Source organism: Bombina bombina, chromosome 1 (assembly GCF_027579735.1).
Source record: "Bombina bombina isolate aBomBom1 chromosome 1, aBomBom1.pri, whole genome shotgun sequence".
Taxonomy (NCBI): Eukaryota; Metazoa; Chordata; class Amphibia; order Anura; family Bombinatoridae; genus Bombina; species Bombina bombina.
The window spans coordinates 412,029,004-412,053,701 of NC_069499.1; the positions used below are offsets into that span (position 1 = coordinate 412,029,004).

Genomic DNA, 24,698 nt, shown 5'->3' on the forward strand with positions numbered 1-24,698 from the left:
ATCATACTTGTTTTAAACAGAAATGTAAAAAAGTCAGTTAGACTTCAAAACATTCTATTTAATTTATACAAATAACTACTAAATACAAAAAGTAGAATAAAACAAAAATAGTTATTTTCTCGCAGAGTTTACAATGCACATTAGCTTAGAAGAAAATGCATCCCCTCCCCCTTAGAATAAATCAGACCCTCATTTTCTAGTGAAATGCGAACTTATTTCCTATGTCAGAAAAATGCTAAAGGGGGCCATTTGTGAGTGTTAACACATTTTCATTTAGCTTAAAACTGAAATTTTTACAGACCACACGCACGCACACATCTCAGCATTTAAAATAAAATTATGTGATCAAAGTTGCAATGTGAGAATACAGAAATATTTTTGTTTCTTACACTGTGTTACAAAATGACTTGTGTTCATAAAAAAAAATTATTATAATAATGTAAGAAAAAAAAAAAGAAAATAGCTGTCGTTTTTTTCTGCACCTTTTGGTTTGATTTTAGTTTTGTTGTTTAAACCATTAAGTGCACTAATAATAAATAATTTGCAATTATAGACAAGAAAAATCTAATGTTCAGCATTATTGTAAACATAAACGCTTAAAATGGCAGCTATTGCTGACGCATTTCAGGATAGTTTTCGCATTAGTCCCACCCGCCCACTGAATTGGTATAATTCAATAACACAGATCCATACACGGCCAACCATATATTTGGCATCTGTCATTAAAATGAACAGTAACAGTGCAAGTAAGGAATGCAAAGAATTGCTAGTGCATTAGAACAGAGAAGCACACGCAATATTGCTGATTAAATGTCACTAAAGTCCCATTTGTTTTACTAAGGAGTGACTGGGATTTTGAAGGGAAAGAAAAAAAGTTTTATTTCCTCCAAGATTACCATTTTAATGCCCAGAGTTGTCCTAAAATGTCTGCTGTGCTCCTTCAAAGCCAAATCTTTGCAATTATACGCCCGACCTCTGACGTGGAAGTTGGTCTTTTGTGAAATGCCCATTTAAAGTAACTGAGCAAGAACAAAGAGCAGGATTGTCTTCATACAGGTGGGTACGTATATAAAGAAACCAGATAAAATGAAAAGTTCTAAACCCTCGGCAGGCAAGCACTGTTTTTTTTTTTTCCATTTTTATTTTTTATGAATTATGCAAAGATTTCATGGCAGTCCTGAATGCTCTTCAACAGTCAGATTTTAGTTTATCTAAGGAATTGTCAATTTTGGTTAAAGTCTTTTTGATGCGTAAGGCTGTGAGTCTTGCAGATGGGTTTTGGTACCAGCATTCCTTCATCAGCTTGGCAAGAGATGCTAGAGTCTAAAGAAAGAAACAAAACACAAAGAAGTAAATATAAAGAACTAATTAAAGAGACACTGAATAGATATGAAACCCAAAAAAATATATATATTTTGTGATTCAGATAGAAAGTTTAATTTAAAACTGAAATTTGTGGGCAAATTCCCCTGAGTTGCTAGAAAGTAATAGGTTCCACCATATTGAAACTGAGGTTTAATTTATCTGGTCGGATCTTTTCTACTGGTGACAATTAGGGATAAACGTGCAAACAATGGCTTTGTGTGGAATATAGCATTATTAAAAGGAATTTAACAAACCCTGTCAAACAGTTACCATAGCATTTCTATATTCAACACACAGGCATTGTTTGCACATTTTATCGATCCCCTATTGCCGTCTGCAGAAAAGATTACACAAGGAAAATGGTGCCGGCGCCTATTACTGTATAGCAACTAAAAGTACTACCTAGAAACCAAAGGTTTGGATTTATTTCTTCAATATTAAACAAATGTTTTTTTAAAATTACACTACCCTGTGTGACATATCTACCAATGTTGTTTAACAAGCAGCACTAACTTGTACACCTCTGTGCTATTCTGTTCATTTTCTTTCCATAATTAGGAATATTTTGTATAACATTCAGTTTATAGTAATTGTGATTAAAAACCTACATAGTCACTTAATTCAATAAATTCTATATATAATTGTGAAAATATCCCAGTATGTGGGAAGCTGGGAATACTGGTTTTTTTTTAATAGGTCTCTAAAAATATTATTTCCCCTTAAAGGGACACTGAACTCAAAATCTTTCTTTCGTGGTTCAGATAGAGCATGCAATTGTAAGCAACTTTCTAATTTAATCCTATTATAAAAAAATCTTCCTTATCTTAGTATCTTTATTTGAGAAGCAAGAACGTAAGTTTAGATGCCAGCCCATTTTTGGTGAACAAAAATGGTGGTGGGTTGTTCTTGCTGATTGACGGATAAATTCACCCACCAATAAAGAAGTGCTGTCCAGGGGCTAACCCAAAAATTGGCTGGCTCCTTAGCTTAGATGACTTCTTTTTTAAATAAAGATAGCAAGAGAACGAAGAAAAATTGATAACAGGAGTAAATTAGAATGTTGCTTAAAATTGCCTGCTCTATTTGGATCACGAAAGAAAACATTTGGGTTCAGTGTCCCTTTAAAGTTGGTTCCCAATAGACATGTACCTAAAAACAATCAGCCTGGCAAATAATGTGTATCATACCTTAGAAAAAACATAATTTATGCTTACCTGATAAATTTATTTCTCTAGTAGTGTGTTCAGTCCACGGGTCATCCATTACTTATGGGATATATTCTCCTTCCCAACAGGAAGTTGCAAGAGGATCACCCAAGCAGAACTGCTATATAGCTCCTCCCCTCACATGTCATATCCAGTCATTCGACCGAAACAAGACGAGAAAGGAGAAACTATAGGGTGCAGTGGGGACTGGAGTTATAATTTAAAATTTAGAACCTGCCTCAAAAAGACAGGGCGGGCCGTGGACTGAACACACTACAAGAGAAATAAATTTATCAGGTAAGCATAAATTATGTTTTCTCTTGTTAAGTGTGTTCAGTCCACGGGTCATCCATTACTTATGGGATACCAATACCAAAGCTAAAGTACACGGATGATGGGAGGGACAAGGCAGGAACATTAAACTGAAGGAACCACTGCCTGTAGAACCTTTCTCCCAAAAACAGCCTCCGAAGAAGCAAAAGTGTCAAATTTGGAAAATTTGGAAAAAGTATGAAGTGAAGAACAAGTTGCAGCCTTGCAAATCTGTTCAACAGAGGCCTCATTCTTAAAGGCCCAGGTGGAAGCCACAGCTCTAGTGGAATGAGCTGTAATTTTTTCAGGAGGCTGCTGTCCAGCAGTCTCGTAGGCTAAGCGTATTATGCCACAAAGCCAAAAAGAGAGAGAGGTAGCTGAAGCCTTTTGACCTCTCCTCTGTCCAGAGTAAACGACAAACAGAGAAGAAGTTTGTCAAAAATCTTTAGTTGCCTTTAAGTAGAACTTCAGGGCACGGACCACGTCTAGATTATGCAAGAGACGTTCCTTCTTTGAAGAAGGATTAGGACATAATGATGGAACAACAATCTCTTGATTGATATTCCTGTTAGAAACAACCTTAGGTAAAAACCCAGGTTTAGTACGCAGGACTACCTTGTCTGAATGAAAGATCAGATAAGGAGAATCACAATGTAAGGCAGATAACTCAGAGACTCTTCGAGCCGAGGAAATAGCCATCAAAAACAGAACTTTCCAAGATAAAAGCTTAATATCAATGGAATGAAGGGGTTCAAACGGAACACCTTGAAGAACTTTAAGAACCAAGTTTAAGCTCCACGGAGGAGCAACAGCTTTAAACACAGGCTTAATCCTAGCCAAAGCCTGCCAAAAAGCCTGGACGTCTGGATTCTCTGCCAGACGCTTGTGTAAAAGAATAGACAGAGCAGAAATCTGTCCCTTTAGTGAACTAGCGGATAAGCCCTTTTCTAAACCCTCTTATAGAAAAGACAATATCCTAGGAATCCTAACCTTACTCCATGAGTAACTCTTGGATTCACACCAATATAAATATTTACGCCATATCTTGTGGTAAATTTTTCTGGTAACAGGTTTCCGAGCCTGTATTAATGTATCAATAACCGAATCCGAAAACCCACGCTTTGATAGAATCAAGCGTTCAATTTCCAAGCAGTCAGCCTCAGAGAAATTAGGTTTGGATGGTTGAAAGGACCCTGAATTAGAAGGTCCTGCCTCAGGGGTAGAGACCATGGTGGACAGGATGACATGTCCACTAGGTCTGCATACCAGGTCCTGCGTGGCCACGCAGGCGCTATCAGAATCACCGATGCTCTCTCCTGTTTGATCCTGGCAATCAGTCGAGGTAGCAACGGAAAAGGTGGAAACACATAAGCTATGTTGAAAACCCAAGGGGCTGCTAGTGCATCTACCAGCACCGCTCCCGGGTCCCTGGACCTGGATCCGTAACAAGGAAGCTTGGCGTTCTGGCGAGATGCCATGAGATCCAGATCCGGTTTGCCCCAACGACGAATCAGTTGAGCAAATACCTCCGGGTGAAGTTCCCACTCCCCCGGATGAAAAGTCTGGCGACTTAGAAAATCCGCCTCCCAGTTCTCCACGCCTGGGATGTAGATCGCTGACAGGTGGCAAGAGTGAGACTCTGCCCAGCGAATTATCTTCGAGACTTCCAACATCGCTAGGGAACTCCTGGTTCCCCCTTGATGATTGGTGTAAGCCACAGTCGTGATGTTGTCCGACTGAAATCTGATGAACCTCAGTGTTGCTAACTGAGGCCAAGCTAGAAGAGCATTGAATATTGCTCTTAATTCTAGAATGTTTATCGGGAGGAGTTTCTCCTCCTGAGTCCACGATCCCTGAGCCTTCAGGGAGTTCCAGACTGCTCCCCAGCCCAGTAGGCTGGCATCTGTTGTTACAATCGTCCAATCTGGTCTGCGAAAAGTCATTCCTTTGGACAGATGAACCCGTGACAACCACCAGAGAAGTGAATCTCTGGTCTCCTGGTCCAGATTTAGCAAAGGGGACAGATCTGAGTAATCCCCGATCCATTGATTTAGTATGCATAGTTGCAGCGGTCTGAGATGTAGGCGCGCAAATGGCACTATGTCCGTTGCCGCGACCATTAAGCCGATTACTTCCATGCACTGAGCTACTGATGGGCTTGGAATGGAGTGAAGGACACGGCAAGCATTGAGAATCTTTGATAACCTGGACTCCGTCAGGTAAATTTTCATCTCTACAGAATCTATAAGAGTCCCTAGAAAAGGGACCCTTGTGAGAGGTAACAGAACTCTTTTCCACGTTCACTTTCCACCCATGCGACCTCAGAAATGCTAGAACTATCTCTGTATGAGACTTTGCATTTTGAAAACTTGGCGCTTGTATCAGAATGTCGTCTAGGTACGGAGCCACCGCTATGCCTCGTGGTCTTAGTACCGCCAGAAGTGAGCCCAGAACCTTTGTAAAAATTCTCGGGGCCATAGCTAACCCGAAGGGAAGAGCTACAAACTGGTAATGCCTGTCTAGAAAGGCAAACCTTAGGTACCGATAATGATCTTTGTGAATCGGTATGTGAAGGTAGGCATCCTTTAAGTCCACTGTGGTCATATATTGACCCTCTTGGATCATGGGTAGGATGGTCCGAATGGTTTCCATCTTGAACGATGGAACCCTTAGGAACTTGTTTAAGATTTTTAAGTCTAAGATTGGTCTGAAGGTTCCCTCTTTTTTGGGAACCACAAACAGATTTGAATAAAACCCTTGCCCCTGTTCCGTTCGCGGAACTGGGTGGATCACTCCCATCACTAAGAGGTCTTGTACACATTGTAGAAATGCCTCTTTCTTTACTAGGTTTATTGATAACCTTGACAGATGAAACCTCCCTTGTGGAGAAGTTTTGAAATCCAGACGGTATCCCTGAGATATAATCTCCAACGTCCAGGGATCCTGTACATCTCTTGCCCAAGCCTGGGCGAAGAGAGAAAGTCTGCCCCCCACTAGATCCGTCTCCGGAAAGGGGGCCCTGTCTTCATGCTGTCTTAGGGGCGGAAGTAGGCTTTCTGGCCTGCTTGCCCTTGTTCCATGACTGGTTGCCTTTCCAACCTTGTCTGTAACGAGCAGTAGTTCCTTCCTGTTTTGGAGCGGAGGAAGTTGATGCTGCTCCTGCCTTGAAATTACGAAAGGCACGAAAATTAGACTGTTTGGCCTTTGATTTGGCTCTGTCCTGAGGAAGGGTGTGGCCCTTACCTCCAGTAATGTCAGCAATAATTTCCTTCAAGCCGGGCCCGAATAAGGTCTGCCCTTTGAAAGGAATGTTCAGTAGTTTAGACTTAGAAGTTACATCTGCTGACCAGGATTTAAGCCATAGCGCTCTGCGCGCCTGTATGGCGAATACGGAATTATTAGCCGTAAGTTGGGTTAAATGCACTACGGCATCCGAAACAAACGCATTAGCCAGCTTAAGGGTTCTAATCTTGATCAAAGACTCATCCAATGGTGCTGTGCGAATCGCCTCTTCCAGAGACTCAAACCAGAATGCCGCTGCAGCAGTGACAGGCGCAATGCATGCAAGAGGCTGTAATATAAAACCTTGTTGAACAAACATTTTCTTAAGGTAACCCTCTAATTTTTTATCCATTGGATCTGAGAAAGCACAGCTATCCTCCACCGGGATAGTGGTACGCTTGGCTAAAGTAGAAACTGCTCCCTCCACCTTAGGGACCGTCTGCCATAAGTCTCGTGTGGTGGCGTCTATAGGGAACATTTTTCTAAATATCGGAGGAGGGGAAAAAGGCACACCGGGTCTATCCCACTCCTTGCTAATAATCTCTGTAAGCCTCTTTGGTATAGGAAAAACGTCCGTACACACCGGTACCGCATAGTATTTATCCAGCCTACATAATTTCTCTGGGATTGCCACCGTGTCACAATCATTTAAGCTTGAAAACCTCCGCGTGTTGCTAGGGGAGGTGTTAGCGGCTCTGCTAACACCTCCCCTAGCAACACGCGGAGGTTTTCAAGCTTAAATTTAAAATTTTAAATTTCTGAATCCGGTCTCCCCGAATCAGAACCGTCACCCACAGAATGAAGCTCTCCGTCCTCATGTTCTGCAAATTGTGACGCAGTATCAGACATGGCTCTCGTGTCATCGGCGCGCTCTGTCCTTAACCCAGAGCTGTCGCGCTTGCCTCTTAACTCGGGCATATTGTATAATACTTCTTTCATAACATTAGCCATATCATGTAAAGTGATTTGTAAGGGCCTTGATGTACTTGGCGCCTCAATCTCACGCACCTCCCGAGCGGGAGACGAAGGTACTGACACGTGAGGAGAGTTAGACGGCATAACTTCCCCCTCGTTGTCTGGTGATAATTTCTTTATCGGTACAGATTGACTTTTATTCAAAGTAATATCAATACAATTGGTACACATATTTCTATTGGGCTCCACATCGGCTTTTAAACATAATGAACAAGCAGATTCCTCTGTATCAGACATGTTTAAACAGACTAGCAATGAAGCTAGCAAGCTTGGAAATTACTTTCAATAAGTTTACAAGCAATATAAAAAACGCTGCAGCGCTTTTAAAAAACACGATTGAATAACAAAGAACTAATTCAGTTATAGTCAACAATTCTTTAAATGTATTAATTAGCAGAGGATTGCACCCATTAGCAAAAGGATGATTAACCCCTCAGTACCCAAAAACCGATATCAAATTAAGATTTAACGCTCTTATCACAGTCAAACACACTGTCACAGGTCTGCTGTGACTGATTACCTCCCTCAAAAACGAATTTTGAAGACCCCTGAGCTCTCTAGAGACGTCCTGGATCAAGGAGGAAGAAGCAGGAAGACTGTGCTAGAATTTTAACTGCGCAACAAGGCGCTAAAAAAGGCCCCTCCCACTCATTTACAACAGTGGGAGACCTGATATAACGGTTTCTATTCAGAAATATACGTTAGCCATGTGGAAAAAAATCATGCCCAAAAGGATTTATCACCAAAGTACCTCACAAAACGAATAACATGCCAGTAAACGTTTTAAACACAAACTTCTTTTAATGTCATGCAAAAGTTATCACTAAGCCTGCTACCAGTCGCTTCCACTGCAGATAAGGCTTAAGCATTATTTCAGTATTAACAGTATTTTCTCAGTCAAATTCTAGTCCCTAGAAAATAACTCTACTGTGCATACATTTAGCAGCCTGATACCAGTCACTACTACTGCATTTAAGGCTGTACTTACATCATACGGATAACAGCAGTGTTTTCTTAGTCAATTCCATTCCCAGAAAATATTGTACTGCACATACCTCATTTGCGGGGGACCCCGCATGCTATTCCCATTGTCTGAAGTTATCCCACTCCTCAGAATGTCGAGAACAGCCAGTGGATCTTAGTTACGCCTGCTAAGATCATAGAAAATGCAGGCAGTTTCTTCTTCCAAATACTGCCTGAGATAGAAAAACAGCACACTCCGGTGCCATTTAAAATAAACTTTTGATTGAAGAATAATTAAGTAAAAACTCAGACTCCTCTCGCGACCTCCTTCTTTGTTGAGGGTTGCAAGAGAATGACTGGGTATGACATGTGAGGGGAGGAGCTATATAGCAGTTCTGCTTGGGTGATCCTCTTGCAACTTCCTGTTGGGAAGGAGAATATATCCCATAAGTAATGGATGACCCGTGGACTGAACACACTTAACAAGAGAAAATATTTGCAAAACAAAAAGTTACATCTAGAATTCAGCGATTTATGTCTTTAAAGGATATCCCTAACTCCTGAAATACATATCTTTAGAGCTATATGCTTCCCAGTTGTCTACTCCTGGGATGTGGATTGCAGATAGGTGGCAGGAGTGATCCTCCGCCCATTTGATGATCTTGGATACCTCTGTCATCGCCAAGGAACTCTTTGTTCCCCCTTGATGATTGATGTAAGCTACAGTGGTCATGTTGTCCGACTGGAATCTTATGAATCCGGTCTTCGCTAGTTGAGGCCAAGCCTGGAGAGCATTGAATATCGCTCTCAGTTCCAGGATGTTTATTGGGAGAAGAGACTCTTCCCGAGACCATAGACCCTGAGCTTTCAGGGAGTCCCAGACCGCGCCCCAGCCTAATAGACTGGCGTTGGTCGTGACAATGACCCACTCTGGTCTGCGGAAACTCATTCCCTGAGACAGGTGATCCTGAGTCAACCACCAACGGAGTGACTCCCTGGTTAACTGGTCTACTTGAATCTGAGGAGACAAGTCTGCATAGTCCCCATTCCACTGATTGAGCATGCACAGTTGTAATGGTCTTAGATGAATTCGAGCAAAAGGAACTATGTCCATTGCTGCCACCATCAATCCTACTACTTCCATGCACTGAGCTATGGAAGGCTGCAGAATAGAGAGAACTTGACAAGCGTTTAGAAGCTTTGACTTTCTGACTTCTGTCAAGAAGATCTTCATTTCTAAAGAATCTATTATTGTTCCCAAAAAGGGAACTCTTGTCGACGGAGATAGTGAATTCTTTTCTACGTTCACCTTCCACCCGTGAGATCTGAGAAAGGCTAGAACAATGTCTGTATGAGCCTTTGCCTTGGAAAGAGACGACGCTTGAATTAGAATGTCGTCCAGATAAGGTGCCACTGCAATGCCCCTTGGTCTTAGAACCGCTAGAAGGGACCCGAGCACCTTTGTGAAAATTCTGGGAGCAGTGGCTAGTCCGAATGGCAGAGCCACGAACTGATAATGATTGTCCAGAAAGGCGAACCTTAGGAACTGATGATGATCTTTGTGGATAGGAATATGTAGATACGCGTCCTTTAAATCCACGGTAGTCATATATTGACCCTCCTGGATTGTAGGTAAAATTGTTCGAATGGTTTCCATTTTGAACGATGGAACTCTGAGAAATTTGTTTAGAATTTTTAAATCCAGAATTGGTCTGAAAGTTCCCTCTTTTTTGGGAACTACAAACAGATTTGAGTAAAACCCCTGACCTTGTTCCACAGTTGGAACTGGGTGTATCACTCCCATCTTTAACAGGTCTTCTACACAATGTAAGAATGCCTGTCTCTTTATTTGGTTTGAAGATAAGTGAGACATGTGGAACCTTTCCCTTGGGGGTAGTTCCTTGAATTCTAGAAGATAACCCTGAGAGACTATTTCTAGTGCCCAGGGATCCTGAACATCTCTTGCCCAAGCCTGAGCAAAGAGAGAGAGTCTGCCCCCTACTAGATCCGGTCCCGGATCGGGGGCTACCCCTTCATGCTGTTTTGGTAGCAGCAGCAGGTTTCTTGGCCTGTTTACCCTTGTTCCAGCCTTGCATTGGTTTCCAGGCTGGTTTAGTCTGGGAAGCGTTACCCTCTTGTCTAGAGGCTGTAGAGTTGGAGCCGGTCCGTTCCTGAAATTGCGAAAGGAACGAAAATTGGACTTATTCTTAGCCTTGAAAGGCCTATCTTGTGGGAGGGCATGGCCCTTTCCCCCAGTGATGTCTGAAATAATTTCTTTCAATTCTGGCCCAAAAAGGGTCTTACCCTTGAAAGGGATATTAAGCAATTTTGTCTTGGAAGATACATCCGCCGACCAAGACTTTAACCAGAGCGCTCTACGCGCCACAATTGCAAACCCTGAATTTTTCGCCGTTAATCTCGCTAACTGCAAAGCGGCGTCTAAAATGAAGGAATTAGCTAACTTAAGTGCGTGAATTCTGTCCATAACCTCCTCATATGGAGTCTCTCTATTGAGCGACTTTGCCAGTTCCTCGAACCAGAACCACGCCGTTGTAGTGACAGGAATAATGCACGAAATAGGTTGAAGGAGGTATCCTTGCTGTACAAATATCTTTTTAACCAAACCCTCCAATTTTTTATCCATAGGATCTTTAAAAGCACAATTGTCCTCAATGGGAATGGTCGTGCGCTTGGCTAGAGTAGAAACCGCCCCCTCGACCTTAGGGACTGTTTGCCATGTGTCCTTCCTGGGGTCGACCATGGGGAACAATTTCTTAAATATAGGAGGAGGGACAAAGGGTATGCCTGGTTTCTCCCACTCCTTATTCACAATGTCCGCCACCCTTTTAGGTATTGGAAAGGCATCAGGGTGCAGCGGGACCTCTAGGAACTTGTCCATCTTGCACAATTTTTCTGGGATGACCAGATTGTCACAATCATCCAGAGTAGATAGCACCTCCTTAAGTAATGCGCGGAGATGCTCTAATTTAAATTTAAATGTCACAACATCAGGTTCTGCCTGCTGAGAAATTCTTCCTGTATCAGAAATTTCTCCATCTGACAAACCCTCCCTCACTGCCACTTCAGACTGGTGTGAGGGTATGACAGATAAATTATCATCAGCGTCCTCCTGCTCTACAGTGTTTAAAACTGAGCAATCGCACTCTCTCTGAAATCCTGGCATTTTGGATAACATATTAGCTATGGAGTTATCCATTACTGCCGTCAATTGTTGCATAGTAATAAGCATTGGCGTACTAGAAGTACTAGGGGACGCCTGCGTGGGCTTAACTGGTATAGACACAGAAGGAGAGGATGCAGAACTATGTTTACTTCCTTCATCTGAGGAATCATCCTGGGCAACCTTATTAAATGTGACAGTACTGTCCTTACTTTGTTTGGACGCTATGGCACAATCATCACATACATCTGAAGGGGGGACCACCTTGGCCTCCATACATACAGAACATGATCTATCTGAAGGTACAGACATGTTAAACAGGCTTAAACTGGTTAATAAAGCACAAAAAACGTTTTAAAACAAAACCGTTACTGTCTCTTTAAATGTTAAACAGGGCACACTTTATTACTGAATATGTGAAAAACTATGAAGGAATTATCCAATCTTTACCAAATTTTCACCACAGTGTCTTAATGCATTCAAAGTATTACACCCCAATTGTCAAGCTGTTAACCCTTAAAATGTGGAAACCGGAGCCGTTTGTAATTTTAACCCCACTACAGTCCCAGCCACAGCCTTTGTTGCGACTTTACCAATCCCAGGGGGGTATACGATACCAATTCAAGCCTTCTAGGAACGTTTTCAGTGGATACCAGACCCTCACACATGCAGCTGCATGCACTGTACTCAAAAGTAACTGCGCAATAATGGCGCGAAAATGAGGCTCTGCCTACTATAGTGAAGGCCCTTCCTGACTGGGAAGGTGTCTAAATTAGTGCCTGGCGATAAAAACGTTCCCCAAACAATAAAAGTGTGAAAATTACTTCAAACTTTCAAATATAACTTAAATAAACAATCGATTTAGCCCTTAAGAGTGTCCACCAGTTAATAGCCCATAATAAGCCCTTTATACTTTCTCAGTCCAATAAAATGGCTTACCGATCCCCATGAGGGGAAAAATGATAGCCTTCCAGCATTACACAGTCTTGTTAGAAAAATGGCTAGTCATACCTTGAGCAGAAAAGTCTGCAAACTGTTCCCCCCAACTGAAGTTCTCTCACCTCAACAGTCCTACGTGGGAACAGCAATTGATTTTAGTTACTGCTGCTAAAATCATACTCCTCTTTTAAACAGAACTCTTCATCTCTTTCTGTTTCAGAGTAAATAGTACATACCAGCACTATTTTAAAATAAACTCTTGATAGAAGATTAAAAAACTACAACTAAACACCACATACTCTTCACCATCTCCGTGGAGATGCTACTTGTTCAGAGCGGCAAAGTGAATGACTGGGGGGGCGGAGCCTGGGAGGGGCTATATGGACAGCTTTTGCTGTGCTCTTTGCCATTTCCTGTTGGGGAAGAGAATATTCCCACAAGTTATGGATGACGCCGTGGACCGGACACACCAATGTTGGAGAAAGGCTTTAAGAAATTCTGAATGTTGATTCATTAATTTATCAAAAAATGATGGCAAAATACGAATTGTTTATTCTGGCGATTCAGCAGGTGACAAATGTTTCTATGGATATTATGTTTTTCATGTATATACGGTACAGCACCATGTATAATTGTTTTAAGACACCCTTTGTTGGATAAAATAAAATAAAAAATAAAAATAAAAAAAATTGCATGCTCTATTTGAATTACAAAATATTTTTTTTGGGTTCAGTGCCCCTTTAAATCACCTCTCTCAGAGCAAAGCACTCTTGTCTCCCTCCCTGGATAAGCATACTGCTAGTGCTGGGTATGTAATATTGCTGGTCTGTTTATTATAAAGCTTTCTTACCTAGCAAAATTACATTTCATGGAGAGGAGACTATAAATTACTGACTACACAGATAAATTTATGGAAATGTTTAAATACATAAATACTCACTGGGTCTGAGAACCATCTGTTGGGAATGTTTGGCCTTTGCTGATCAACACACACAACTTTTTTCATATCTTCAAAACTAGGGTCATTAGGAACAACATCATAAAATGGAGGTTTGTAGTCTTCAACAATACCTAATGTAAAAAAAGAAATGTATAGATCGATTTCAAAATCCCATTATATAAATTTTGTTTTAAAACAGATAATGCACAGCTATAATAGAAACAGTCAAATCCCCTGTATTTCATAGCACATAGATAAAAAACAAAAAAGAAAATTGACCACTTAAACCTCTTTGGCTCCTTAATCCTTTACTAATCTTTTACCCAGAGACTAACTGAATTGTGTTGACCACATAATGTAAACTGTAAGGATTGTAAGAGGGCAACTTCAGGACAATTAGATAAATAGAGAAAACTGCTGATGCTTTAAAATACAATCATAAATCAAAAGAGACAGGGCACTTTATTTGTAAGTTTACTTTCCACTATGGTTAATATATAACTTGGACCTTTACCAGTGATTAATAGACAATAACTGTTGCTAAACTCAACCAAAAGCAAACTGCATTTTACCAGGGCTCTTAAAAATCAAGTGTAGGGACATACAGTATATTATACTTGTTACAGCATTAGTCAAAATTGTATGTTGTCAAATCTGTGATACTTCTCCAGACTCAGTATCTGAGACATGAAAAATGTAATCAGAGCATAAACAGTTGAATCCCATTACTGCCAGACCTGAGGTACTTTGGTTACTACAATATGCTTTTCACGTGTTCCAAAACAAAGATTAAAGAAAGTCTAAAACTTTTTTATAAACAACTTTTCAGTTTACTTCTATTATCTAAGGTGCTTTGTTCACTTTGTATCCTTTGATGAAAAGCATACCTAGGTAGGCTCTGCAGCAGAAATGCACAACAGAGCTAGCTGCTGATTGGTGCCTGAACATAAATGCCTCTTGCCATTGGCTCATCTGATTTATTGTGCTAGCTCCCAGTAGTGTATTGACGCTTCTTCAACAAAAAAGGATACCAAGAAAATGGTGCAAATTTGATAAAAGTAAATTGGAAGATTGTTTTAAATTGAATTCTCTAACTGAATCATGAAAAAAAATGTAATGCATTAAAATATATATATAAAAAAAAAAAAACGTTCTATAAATAGGTTACCATATTTTTCACAAACAAGGTACAGTTGTATACAAGACCCATCACAATTTTTAATTGAATATTTTTGTTAAAGGGACATGATACCCAAATGTTGAAATACTTGAAATTGATGCAGCATAGCTGTAAAAAGCCAACTAGAAAATATCACCTGAACATCTCTATGTAAAAAAGAAAGATATTTTACCTCAAAAATGTCCTAACTATTCACACCCCATTGTAAAGGACTTTAAGCAGCAAATCAGTATGCCTGTACCGGACTTGCAAGGGAGCATGCCTCATGCACACATGCTATTTCCCTATTTAATTACAGCCTTTAGTCTGTAGGGATATGTCTATACTAACTTTGCACATCTAGACTGTGCAATATTTACAATAAGAAACAGAAGAATTCCAAGGAGCACCGTGTGGAGATAAAATCAGCTTTTATTAAGACACTTTAAAAGCAGGGGTATCAACACATTCCCGGGGTAAAACAGGAGGTTAAATTAGCAGTTATTAAAGCAAAACAGTGACGCGTTTCAGCTTACACCATACTCCTAGCCTACTGATAAAATATATTGCACTGAGCAAACTTAAGAAGCACTATCTGCACACCCATTGGATATCTGGTACACACCTTTCTGAAAATTAACCAATGCAGCAATCACAATTTGTACTGTCCTGCCCCTCTATTTCCACAGCGAACCTGCTATTTTGCAATAAACTGGGGGTTATGTGTGGGTAATTGTAAGGGTAACCTAATACACCAAAATGTAATATTAAAGTATACACACAAGGTCTTCCCTCTAGTCAATAGTACGGCACTGTTGCCCTGACCAGATATGCCTAGACCCTGGTTCAGATCCCCCATCTTTCCATTCCCCTAGACATTTAAAACCTTAGATCCTTATGTACCGAGACCGTTCTACTTCTATGTAATATTGATATGCGATTTGATTATGGATCTGTTGGTGAATGTCTCATTCCCTCCCTGGCAAAAGAAGCCTGACTGCTCACAAAGCACCTGTTTCACAGTATCAGCAGTGAGAGGCACTCACAATCCCACCAGTTCCCTCAAGGTGCTGACAGAATACTATTAACATGCTCAACAGATTTATTAAATATAGAATAAGACTGCTGTCAAAAAGGCAAATGTGTGTGATTCACTCTCATTATACATAAATTGTGACATATGAATAGCAAACTAAATTGACCATTTTTATTTTGGAAATACAATTTTTTTTTTAGACTCCAAATATTTAATTACAAACATAATTATTATTTTTTTTTTGGGGGGGGGGGGGGGGGCGCGGGGAAGTACAATCATCTTTTTTGGAAATAAATTTCATATTTTTTTTTTATATTGGAAATACAATCCCCCCCTTTTTTTGGTATTACACTTCCAGCATTTGTCAAAACACTGTTTGTAAAAAATAAAATGCTAGAGGCGCTAGTGGCAAACCCAATGCATTACCTGATTGATTGTGCATCCGCTGACCTGACTGAGACACGGCCCAATGAGATCATGCATTAATGCCTTTTTCCTATGTATGACCTGATTGTTTCGTGAGATTTGCGGAGTGCTAGTACCCGATATAGATGTTTTATATTCAAGTGAATGAGGTTGCATTGTGGCATACAGATAAGCCACACTGCAACCCCTATCACTCGCATATTTAATTACAAACATAATTCTTTTTTATTTTTTTTGGGGGGGGGGGGGAGTACAATCATCTTTTTTTGGAAATACAATCCCCCCCCTTTTTTGGCATTACACTTCCAGCATTTGTCAAAACACTGTTTAGCAAAATAGGCACTAGCATTTTATTTTTTACAAAGGACTTGTGATGCCACAGCAGGAATTTCAGCAGTTTGACTGCGAGGCGCTAGTGGCAAACCCAATGCATTACCTGATTGATTGTGCATCCGCTGACCTGACTGAGACACGGCCCAATCAGATCATGCATTAACGCCTTTTTCCTATGTATGACGACCTAATTGTTGTGAGATTTGCAGAGTGCTAGTACCCGATATAGAAGTTTTATATTCAAGTGAATGAGGAGTGAATGGACTTGCATTGTGGTGTACAACTAAGGCACAATACAACTTCCATCATTTCAAGACAGCCCACTTCACCAGCACATGTAACATGTATAGGGAGCCATTATACATCAAACATACATGTTACATGTATGGGACTGAATGGGGTTGCATTGTGCCATACCAAATAAGCCACAATGCAACTCCAAGAAAGCCCCTTGGAGTGTATGTGAGTGAATGAGGTTGCATTGTGGCATACAGATAAGTCACACTGAAACTACTATCACTCACAGGCATCCCTAATATACAGTAAACTGATGGGACTTGCATTCCGTTCTGTATTTATGTCAGAAAGCAACTCCCATCACTCACATTCGTACCTTTATTTCGAGTTTTGTCCTTTTTTTCCAAATAAAAGCTATAAAAATTGGTAAACTCAGATTCAGGGCACCTATTTTGGAAACCAAAAATGCATCTAACAATATTTTTTATAGTCACACCACAGGAAAAGGTAAACAGGGCTGAGATGTATGTGCACATAAGTGGAGACACAAAATCAGACCGGGAGGCATTTTTTGACAGAACCTAAATCTCCAAACAGATGTAACGGGGCGTTAATGCATGATCTGATTGGTACATGTCTATGTGAGGTCACCGGATGCACAACCAATCGGATAATGCATTGGCTTTGCAGCTAGCGCCTCGTGTTTCACTGGGTACTAGCAACTGCTTTGCTTTCAATTAAATGTGAAAAAATAGCGGACAACCCCAGCACATCAAGTAAACTTTTTAACATTAATCATGTAACATAAAACATGGCTTAACATGTAAAGTGACAATTCTCATTTGCATAATACAACATACACAGATGAATATTGGTTTTGATGTTTTAATTACAGTTTTAATGGCAGCAGGAAAGCTAACTGTAGAGTATGTGGTCTTTCAGCATACGCTTAAGAACGCTTATTCTGCCTTGTTTTATATAATAATGTACTAAGGAATTTTGATTTTTTTCAGGCATTTCTCATCATTTATTTAACAGCAAAACAAGCAACTAGTTCCCAGGCAAACTACTGAAATTACTGTCGTGACATCACAAGCCATTTAGCAAAATGGGAACTAGCATTTATTTAATTTTTTACAGTGTTTTGACACATGCTGGAAGTGTAATTTAAAAAAAATAAAAAATGTATAGTATCTCCAAAAGAATAAAAAAAACGTATTTGTAAATTTAGATTTGTATTCTTATGTCACAATTTATATAAAAATGATACAGAATGATGCCTTTTTTTATAGCAAACTTATTCCATATTATATAGAAAATGGTGACCTGTCTCTAGTACAATGAAAATGTATCAGGTGTGTTTCAGGGAAAACCGGTCATATATGGTACTTTACATTTATGTTATACTCCACCAGCACACAGGGAATCGGCATGTATCATAATTTTTGTAAGGGGGAAAAAACATGCCAAACCCCCCCCCCACACATTTGTAAGCATGAATATTTATTATAATTATATACAGATATCAAATGTGTGTCGGTTTAAAATTCTAGTTGGGGCAAAAAAATGCGGGGGAGGGGGGGTGTCATGTGTCTCTTCCATCTAATATAGCAAATTAAAAAAAAAAATTGAGACTTGAACCAAGCAGCTAATATCATTTTACTCTACATTATAAAATTAAATGACCTATTAGCTTCCAGTCTCAAAATAATTTCAGAAGATAAGAGGCATTGGAGACAAAATATTCAGCTACAAACTAGAAAAAAAAATACATAAGAGGATAACAAACAAGGTGATACCTAAAAGGAACACTCAAGTCAAAATAAACTTTAATGATTCAGATAGAGCAGGAGTTTTAAGATACTTTGCAATTTACTTCCATTATCAAATTTTGCGGTCTTTTTATGCACACACTTTCTTGGGAACAAGATCCTACTGAGCATGTGCACAAGTTCACAGGGTATACGTATACTAGTCTGTGATTGGCTGATGTTTTTTACATGATACAGGGGACCGAAAAAAGGGTGAAAAAAATACATGTCAGAAAAATATCTATTGCTTATTTGAGATTCGGAGTAGGTGTTAAATCATTGTCTTTTAATTATGCACTTTTTAATAATGCAATTCTACTGCATTGAGTGGTCCTTTAAGTAAGTTGACAAAAAATAAAATAAACAGAAAATTCCAGTGTAAAAAACAAAATTCTGTATTTCAGTACAACTGTTATAAAATTAAACATCCTTTATCTAATTATGTTGTGCAAAGGGTGCTCCCCTGTATTGTTGCTAAGATACGGCGAGAGAACCAATTAAGAATAGGCATATAAACAACTACGCCATTACAGGTCGCACCCTTATCTTGAGAGGTAAGGAGATGTTAAGGTGAGCAACTTTAATTCTACATGTTTAAAGTGATGGTAAACTCTCCCCCTTTATCAAAACAGATTTGGAATATAAATGATATTTTAGATTGAGTTTCATTCATCATAATGAATATGCGCTATAACTTACCTTTAAATATAGATGTAAACTATAAATATCCCCCACATTCTGCCATCAATTTTTCTGTCAGCTAACAGTTTAAATTGTTGGCCAATCAGCACTTTAGCTACAACAAAAGTTGCCCAAAGGGGATAACACTGATTGGACAACAATTCAAAACCTTACAGAAAAATTGACATTGGCGACAGAGGCCAGGGAATTTGAATTTCAAATCTATTAAAAAGTAAGTTCTAGCCTATCTACATTACAACTGATGAATTAAACTCCATCTAAAACATCACTAACATTACAGATCTTTTTTTTTATAAAGGGGAAACTTTACCATCACTTTAACCTTGTGGAATGGTTTAAACGGACACTAAACACAAATTTTTTCTTTCATGATTCAGATAGAGCATGCACATTTAAGCAACTTTCTAATTTACTCCTATTATCAATGTTTCTTCGTTCTCTTGCTTTCTTTATTTGAAAAAGAAAGCATCTAAGCTATTTTTTTGGTTGAGGACCATGGAAAGCACTTGTTTATTGGTGGGTAAATTTATCCACCAATCAGCAACAACACAGGTTGTTCACCAAAAATGGGTCGGCATCTAAACTTACATTCTTGCATTTCAAATAAAGATACCAAGAGAATGAAGGAAATTTGATAATAGGAGGAAATTAAAAAAGTTGCTTAAAATTGCATGCTCTATCTGAATCACGAAAGAAAAAATGTGGGTTCAGTGTCCCTTTAAGCACAGTAAAAGAAGGGGCCTTGATTAAAATACATAAACCAAACCGAACCAAATAGAACAGTTTTACATTGACATTTTCTTTTTAAATTAAATTTAAACTAACAGTTTATTGGTTAAAAAAACCTAAAATGTATAAATTTTATAAGATGCAAATTGACAACTTGTTCTAAGATTCCCCACATCTCAAAAAAATGGTGCTTAAAGGGACACTGAACCCAAATGTATTCTTTTGTGATTCAGATAGAGCATGCAATTTTAAGCAACTTTCTAATTTACTCCTATTATCAAAATCTCTTCATTCTCTTGGTATCTTTATTTGAAATGCAAGAATGTAAGTATAGATGCCGGCCCATTTTTGGTGAACACACTTAGTTGTTCTTGCTGATTGGTGGATAAATTCACCCACCAATAAACAAGTGCTTTCCATGGTTCTGAACTAAAAAAATAGCTTAGATGCCTTCTTTTTCAAATAAAGAAAGCAAGACAACGAAGAAAAATTGATAATTGGAGTAAATTAGAAAGTTGCTTAAAATTGCATGCTTTATCTGAATCACAAAAGAAAAAAATTGGGTTCAGTGTCCCTTTAACCATTTAGTTATGAGCAGGACAATATAGCTGTATTGCTATCTAGGAAAGAATTCAGAGAATTGGAGGTAAAGTTCATTATTTTATCTTGATGTTACCTTCTGACTGAACAAAAAAAATTTAGCAAAATAAATAAATAAAAAGCTTATTAGTGATTCCTGGAATTTCTTAAAGGAAAAGTGATCAATTAATACTACAGTGTTTTTATACACGATAAACGTCAGTCATTTAGGATTATACAAAAGTGTTTTTTAATAAGTCGTAAATTAAAAGATTAAAGGGATAGTCTATTTGATTTTTGTTATCGTTTTAAAAAGATAGATAACACCTTTACTACCCATTCTCCAGTTTTGCATAACCTACATTGTTATATTAAATATACTTTTTAACATTTAAACCTCTAAATTTCTGCCTGTTTCTAAGCGACTATAGGCAGCCTCTTAATCACATGTTTTTTTATTTACTTTTCACAACAGGAGAATGCTAGTTCATGTGGGCCATATAACATTGTAATCACGCCCAAGGAATTATTTAAAATTTAGCACAACACAGTACTAAATGCAAGTCAATAGATAATAAATATAAAGTCATGTGATCAGGGGGCTGGCAGAAAAATGCTTAGATACAAGGAAATTACAGAGGTAAAAAGTGTATTAATTTCTGTGTTGGTTATGCAAAACTGGGGAATGGGTAACAAAGGGATTATCTATCTTTTAAAACAATACAAAAATCTATTGTAGACTGTCTTATTAAAGGGACACTGAATCCAATTTTTTTCTTTTGTAATTCAGATAGAGCATGGCATTTTAAGCAACTTTCTAATTTACTCCTATTAACAAATTTTCTTTATTCTCTTGGAATCTTTATTTGAAATGCAAGAATGTAAGTTTAGATGCTGGCCCACTTTTGGTGAACAACCTGGTTTGTCCTTGCTGATTGGTGGCTAAATTCATCCACCAATAAAAAAGTGCTGTCCAGTGCTCTGAACCAAGAAAAAAAGCTTAGATGCCTTTTTCAAATAAAGATAGCAAGAGAACGAAGAAAAAATGATAATAGGAGTAAATTAGAAAGTTGCTTAAAATTGCATGCTCTATCTGAATCATGAAAGGAAGAAAAAAATGGGTTCAGTGTCCCTTTAAGTAGTAGTTTAGCTGCAAGTGATCAAATGTCCCACAGGGGGAAAATGTTACCTTTCATTCAGAATGGGAGCTTTCAAATGAGGGGCTCCTAGTCTCCAAGGTAACCAATGAGGAAAGAGAAGTACTGATAGTGTCCCCTGCTGTAGTTGCCTTTACAGGGACATGCAACCCTACATTTAAAAGGTCAGAATCCCCTCTTTTAAACAAGTGGTAATGGGGCCATGAAAAAGATACCCCACAATACAAGCAAAAAGGAAGAGTCTGACACAATACAAGCATGAGGCTACTTCTCTTTCCTTCTCATGCTGCCACTAAACTACTAGCAATAATGGTGTGAACAATACTTTGCTGTTGCTACACACAATATAGGGATATGGAGCTAGAGAAAGGGAGCAATAGGGTGCAGCTATTTCTAAAATATGTAACTTTATTTCAACAGATTAAAATCTATTTAAGTTTCAATTTGACCGAACAGAATATATATGCAAGTGAGAAAAAATATAAGTCAAACAATATATATACTATGAAGCATAGTATATAGAGTATCCATACCTACTAAGTCCAAAAAGAGCTATGACTTCTCTCCCCCAGGGGGCAAAAAAGTTTTAGGAGGATTCCTTCTCAGGATGAGAAAAACCAGCAGGGCTCGTAGGAAAAAACTGCAGAAAGATGTCAGAGGGAAATGGCCCCAAGATCCCGGCCGATAGCTGGATACCTTGGCGTCGGGTGGGGTGGTAACACATTTCGGCCCGTATACGGGCCTTTATCAAACCAGAAAGAGAGCTCTTTTTGGACTTAGTAGGTATGAATATATACTATGCTTCATAGTACAGGTAGCCCTCAGTTTACGCCGGGGTTAGGTTCCAGAAGAAATGGTTGTAAATCAAAACTGTTGTAAATTGAAACCCAGTTTATAATGTAAGTCAATGGGAAGTGAGGGAGTTAGGTTCCAGGCCCCTCTCAAAATTGTCATAAGTAACACCCAATACAGTACATTATTTTTAAAGCTTTGAAATGAAGACTTTAAATGCTAAACAGCATTATAAACCTAATAAAATAATCACAACACAGACTTCACTTGCATTTTTTCTGCAAACAGTTCTTTTTATGCATCAGTTCTTTTTATGGACTGATTTATAGACGGGAAGATCTTGTTCCTTTGAAATCTGCTCGATAGCTCAGGTCTGGTTGAACTGATTAATTTCAGCTTGCTTGGATTTGCTGCAACACAAGCGTAAAGCTCCACCTACAGGCTATTTTAATAAATGCACTGCTTCTCAATGCTTTTCAATAGTCACATGACTGGGAAAAAAAGGTTGTTATTCTGAAATGGTGTAAATTGAACCGTTGTAAAACGAGGGCCACCTGTATATATTTTTTCTCACTTACATACTGTATATATTCTGTTTGGTCAAATTTAAACTTAAATAGATTTTAATCTGTTGAAATAAAGTTACATATTTTAGAAATAGCTGCACCCTATAGCTCCCTTTCCAAGCTCCATATCCCTTTATTGTACTTCTCAGGAGTGGGTAGCACCAGAGTATCTTTAAGAGACCCCTGTAATTTCTATAAACTATACCTAATCAATCCTGTTTTTTCCCTTAAAAGTGCCACTTCTGTATCCTCCTCATCTCCGTATGCCGCTACACACAGTAATATAAAGTGCAGTGGTGATCGACAGACAGACACAACCGGATACATTTACACACAGAAAACAAAACTTACTGAAAGGGTAAATAAGTGCTATGTGTTTTGTTTATTTGGGATAAAAAAAAAAAGAGGCGAGAAAGCAGAACATTCTACATAATACAGATAATCTCACACCTTTTGCTAAATTGACTTTATTGCCAGGTCACAGAATATTCAGCCTAACAACGTTGTGTCCCCTATAAAACAGTTAAATAGCAGTGCTACTATTCAGGATGTTATTTTCACCTATTAAATGTCAGTCTCCTGTGAGACGCACTAATCCTGCACAAGTTGGCAAAGAAAGTGTGCTAGGCAAACACTAAGACAACATAGCAACATACTCCACTAAACTGGGTTATAGTTCAGTGCTAAAAAAACTTGTTGCAAGAAATAGCATTGGAATATAGTAAATAGAGGCAGCAGTTGTAAAGAGGACCAAGCTAGGGTAGGAACAGTTAACATGTGACAATTAATGTAAACAGATCAAATAACTTACCATTGCTAACCATGCGCCTGGCTACTTCCCACAGGACAAGCCCAAAAGCATAAATATCAACTCTCTTGTAAGAGTCAAAACAATCTACTTGGATTGATTCATCAAGAACTTCAGGAGCCATGTAGCGCTTTGTTCCAACTCGGGGATTGTTCCCAACATCTAGTTGGTTGGTACTTTGAGAGTGCATCACTGCAAGACCTGAAAAACATTATCTGCAATTACTATGGATAAAATAACACACTAATGATTTTATACAATTACTAATATGCATAATTAATTTTATAAAAATTACCTACAATTTGGGTCAAGCTTTATTATGACTTTGCAACTTTCTAGTGTACTTCTATTATCTAATTAGCTTTGTTGCTAAGGAGCTGCAAAGCACTACAGGGAGCTAGCTGCTGATTGGTAGCTGCACATATGTGCCTCTTCTCATTGGCTAACGATGCGTTTCAGCTCTTCAAGGATACCAAAAGTATGAAATATTAGAAGTAAAATGGAAATTTGTTTAAAATGTTCTGATCTATCTGAATCACAAAAGAAAAAAAAATGGGTTGCATGTCCCTTTAATGTCTACAAAGTGTAAAAAAAAAATCCACAAACGATTTTTTGTCACTTGAGAGTGATAGGAGATATTCTAATAAATGCTTATTCTAATAAATGCTACTACATCACAGACATGCCAAATACTTTCAGAAATAAAATGTTTCCCCATCTTACCACTACATTTTAAAAATGTTTGGTATTCTTAATAAATGCCATCACGGAATCATGTATCATGACACAAAAAAACTAGTTCAACTAAAAGGATAAATGCAGTTTGTTAAGCAGGATACATTTAAAAGTAATGCAATGTTTAACTACGGTAAAAGACAAAAAAATGTTGCCATCTTCTGGTAAAGCATGGAATAGCATAAAAAGTTAAAAGGAAAATTATTCACAAGTTTACCTCTCCACTTATCCTATCTTAAAGGGACAGTCTACTTGAAAATGTTTACTATTTAAAAAGATAGATAATCTCTTTATTACCCATTTCCCAGTTTTGCATAACCAACACGATATTAAAGGGATAGTAAACACCAAAAATGTTATTGTTTAAAAATATAGATAATTCCTTTTCTAACCATTCCTCAATTTTCCATAACAAACACTGTTATATTAATATACATTTTACCTCTGTAATTACCTTGTATCTAAG

The 24,698-nt window shown here is 38.5% G+C and overlaps 1 protein-coding gene across 1 annotated transcript in view; it reads right to left on the bottom strand.

The window, feature by feature from the left end:
* Nucleotides 1-37: 37 nt before the first annotated feature.
* ACVR1 (activin A receptor type 1) overlaps nt 38-24,698 on the bottom strand; it is a 166,291-nt gene continuing 141,630 nt past the window's right edge. Inside the window, exons 8-10 of the mRNA XM_053698318.1 lie at nt 23,501-23,698; nt 13,163-13,293; nt 38-1,323 (exon numbers count right to left, since the gene is read on the bottom strand). Coding sequence (XP_053554293.1) covers nt 1,189-1,323; nt 13,163-13,293; nt 23,501-23,698 — 464 coding nt within the window. The 3' untranslated portion in view covers nt 38-1,188. The remainder of the gene's footprint in view (nt 1,324-13,162; nt 13,294-23,500; nt 23,699-24,698) is intronic.